The sequence below is a fragment of the Cebus imitator genome, unplaced genomic scaffold, assembly GCF_001604975.1.
Source record: "Cebus imitator isolate Cc_AM_T3 unplaced genomic scaffold, Cebus_imitator-1.0 Scaffold18, whole genome shotgun sequence".
NCBI lineage: Eukaryota > Metazoa > Chordata > Mammalia > Primates > Cebidae > Cebus > Cebus imitator.
In genome coordinates, this window is record NW_016107333.1 from 10,262,728 (window position 1) to 10,266,312 (window position 3,585).

The 3,585-nt window shown below is 39.1% G+C and overlaps 1 protein-coding gene across 1 annotated transcript in view; it reads right to left on the reverse strand.

Annotated features, from left to right (window-relative positions):
- Positions 1 to 469: 469 nt before the first annotated feature.
- DEFB123 (defensin beta 123) overlaps positions 470 to 3,585 on the reverse strand; it is a 10,773-nt gene continuing 7,657 nt past the window's right edge. The window contains exon 2 of the mRNA XM_017515070.2: positions 470 to 699. Coding sequence (XP_017370559.1) covers positions 554 to 699 — 146 coding nt within the window. The 3' untranslated portion in view covers positions 470 to 553. The remainder of the gene's footprint in view (positions 700 to 3,585) is intronic.

Sequence of the window (3,585 nt, forward strand, 5' to 3'; positions counted from 1 at the left end):
TAGAACAAAATTTCTCTGCAAACCAAGATCACAAAGTGTTCTTATTTCTTGTGGTGCAAGGTAAGTTGTGGGATTTTCAAGTAATGACTTATTAGATGATTATAAAGTCATAGAGATTAATAATTACAGTTAATAATATAACCAAAGATAGTTTGTAAGAGTTCTCAGTAGAATTGCTGAGAACAAATTACATGAATCTGTGAAAATGAACATACTTATACCTAAAGACTTCTATTTAAAAAAATTCCACACAAGAGCACATTAGCACATCTTTCATTAGCTGCCAGAACAATTATATCATTATATGTCATGTAGATTCTAGAAAATTCCAGTATACACTTGTGAAAGAGTGAGTTTAAAAAAGTAAAAAAAGTTCTTACTATTATTATGAAAACAGTTTTTGACATCGCAAACCACCTGAAAGGCACTCTGAGAGCTGCTGGGGTTCACTAACAGGCAAACATAGGAATCAGTCAGACGTGTTTATTGATAGAGCATGGGAATCCACTGCGTAACTTCAACTGCATTTTCACGATTTCATGCTTCAAAGGACTTAAAATGGCCACAACCTTCCTTTTGGCTGGTACCTGGGCTTCACACAGCACATTTTACTATTTATGCAGTAAACATAGACCCTTTCCTTCTTGAAGCATCTGCGGCGGCATTTGCCATGAAGATTCCAGCATCTTTGGGTGCTGCCTAACACAAAGCAGAAAGAAAAAAAAGGAGACAGTGTCAGTTCTAAGAAGTAGGCTCTGGACTGAAAAGCCTGTAAAAAGATGGAAATAGATGTGATAGAAGGTCCCTTGTTTCCCTTGCCTTTGGCCCTTTTTACCTATCACTGTTTTTCCTTTACCCCATTTTTTTGCTCCCCACCTTTGAGAGAGTGATCTTGGTGTACATCAGCTGAATAAAGCCTTGCTGTGTGTGGGTTTTTCTTTTTTTCTTTTTCTGGAGACAGAGTCTTGCTCTGTCACCAGGGCTGGAGTGCAGTGGAATGATTTCAGCTTACTGAAACTTCATCCTCCCAAGTTCAAGGGACTCTTCCACCTCAGTTTCCCCAAGGATTATAGACATGCACCACCATGCCTGGCCCACCCTCTTGTCTTTAAGTGCCTTTCTGTGTATGTGTGAGAGGAAACTAACAAAGGCCTGGGAATAAACAAACAAACAAACAAAAAACACCAAAAAGAAGTAAACAGAGACATAGAACAATGGAACAGAACAGAGACCTCAGAAGCAACACCACACATCTACAACCATCTGATCTTTGACAAACCTGAAAAAAATAAGCAATGGGGAAAGGACTCCATGTTTAACAAATGGCATTGGGAAAACTGGCTAGCAATGTGCAGAAAGCAGAAACTAGACCCCTTCCTGTCACCTTGCACTAAAATTAACTCCAGATGGATTAAAGATTTAAACATAAAACCTAACACCATAAAAACACTAGAAGAAAATGTAGGCAAAACCATCCAGGACATAGGCATAGGCAAGAACTTCATGACTAAAATAACAAAAGCAATGGCAACAAAAGCCGAGATAGACGAATGGGATTTCATTAAAATTCAGAGCTTCTGTCCAGCAAAAGAAACCATCATTAGAGCAAACAGGCAGCCAACAGAATGGGAAAAAATTTTTGCAGGCTACTCATCTGACAAAGGGCCAATGTCCAGAATCTACAAAGAACTAAAACAGATATACAAGAAAAAAAAAAAAAAAACCCCATTCAAAAGTGGGCCAAGAATATGAACAGACATTTTTCAAAAGAAGACATATATGAGGCCAAAAAACATATGAAAAAGTGCCCATCATCACTGGTCATTAGAGAAATGCAAATCAAAACCATGTTGAGATACCATCTCATGCCAGTTAGAATGGCAATCATTAAAAAATCTGGAGACAACAGATGCTGGAGAGGATGTGGAGAAATAGGAACACTCTTACACTGTTGGTGGGAGTGTAAATTAGTTCAACCATTGTGGAAGACAGTGTGGTGATTTCTCAAGGATCTAGAAATAGAAATTCCATTTGACCCAGCAATCCCATTACTGGGTATATACCCAAAGAACTATAAATCATTCTACTATAAAGACACATGCACACGTGTTCATTGCAGCCCTGTTTACAATAGCAAAGACTTGGAACCAACCCAAATGCCCATCAATGATAGACTGGACAAAGAAAATGTGGCACATATACACCATCGAATACTATATAGCCATAAAAAATGACGAGTTCGTGTCCTTTGTAGGGACTTGGATGAATCTGGAAACCATCATTCTCAGCAAACTGACACAAGAACAGAAAACTAAACACTTCATGTTCTCACTCACAGGCAGGTGTTGAATGATGAGAACACATGGACTCAGGGAGAGGAGCATCACACACTGGGGGAAGTTGGGGGGGCTAGGGGAGGGACAGTGGGGGGTGGGAAGGGTGGGGAGGGATAACATGGGGAGAAATGCCGGATATAGTATGCATCTACGCAACAACCCTGCATGACCTGCACATGTATCCCAGAACCTAAAGTAAAATAAAAAGAAAAAGAAAAAGAAGAAAGCAGAACAATTCCCAGTCATTGCATAGGTCTGGGAATAGCTTGTGTTTCCACCTGCCTGAGTGGAAAGACCCTGTAAAATTTGTAGCATTTGGTGCTCAGAAAGTTATTGCTTTATTAGTGGGGGCTAAATTAACCCTAGACTAAAGGATACCCTGTACCCACACTAACAAACCTTAAAAGTCAGTCTTGAAAATATTCACCTGATTCCAATTAACTTAGCTGCGTGCCAGAAAAATATCTAACACTCTTTAGAGGAGTTCAACAAAATACAGAAACCAAAAGTATAAAAATATTTTTCAGGCATACCAAAAAATAGCAAGAAAATATTACCCATAACCAGGAGAAAAACAAATCAACCAACACAGAAATGACAATGATGATGAAAGTAGCAGACAAGGGTGATAAAACAGCTATGATAAATATGCTCCAAGTAGTAAAAAAGGTAGAGGAAACCACGAGCATGAGAAGAAATAAAGATGTAAAAATCATTCGCATGGAATACGTGAGATGAAACATGAAATATTAAATGAAAAATGTACTTAGTGAGATCAATAGCAGGTTAGACTGAAGAAGAAAAGATAAATGAACTTGAAGACACAGCAACAGAAATCATCCAAAATGGAACATGGAGAGAAAAAAGATGGGGGATAAAAAGAGCAGAGTGTCCGTGACCCATGGGACAATAGCAAGGAGTCTAACATACGTATAATTGGAATACCAAAAGGAGAGGAGAATGGAGGGGCAGAAAAAGTATTTGAAGAAATAATGGCTGAAAAATTTCAAATTTGATAAAAACTGTTAAGTCCATAGAACCATGACCCTCAGTGAACTACAAGCTGAATAAAACTAAAAGAGAAGCATGCAAAAGCATATCATAACCCAATTGCAAAAATCACATGAAAGGGCCGGGCGTGGTGGCTCAAGCCTGTAATCCCAGCACTTTGGGAGGCCGAGGCGGGTGGATCACGAGGTCAAGAGATCGAGACCATCCTGGTCAACACGGTGAAACCCCGTCTCTACTA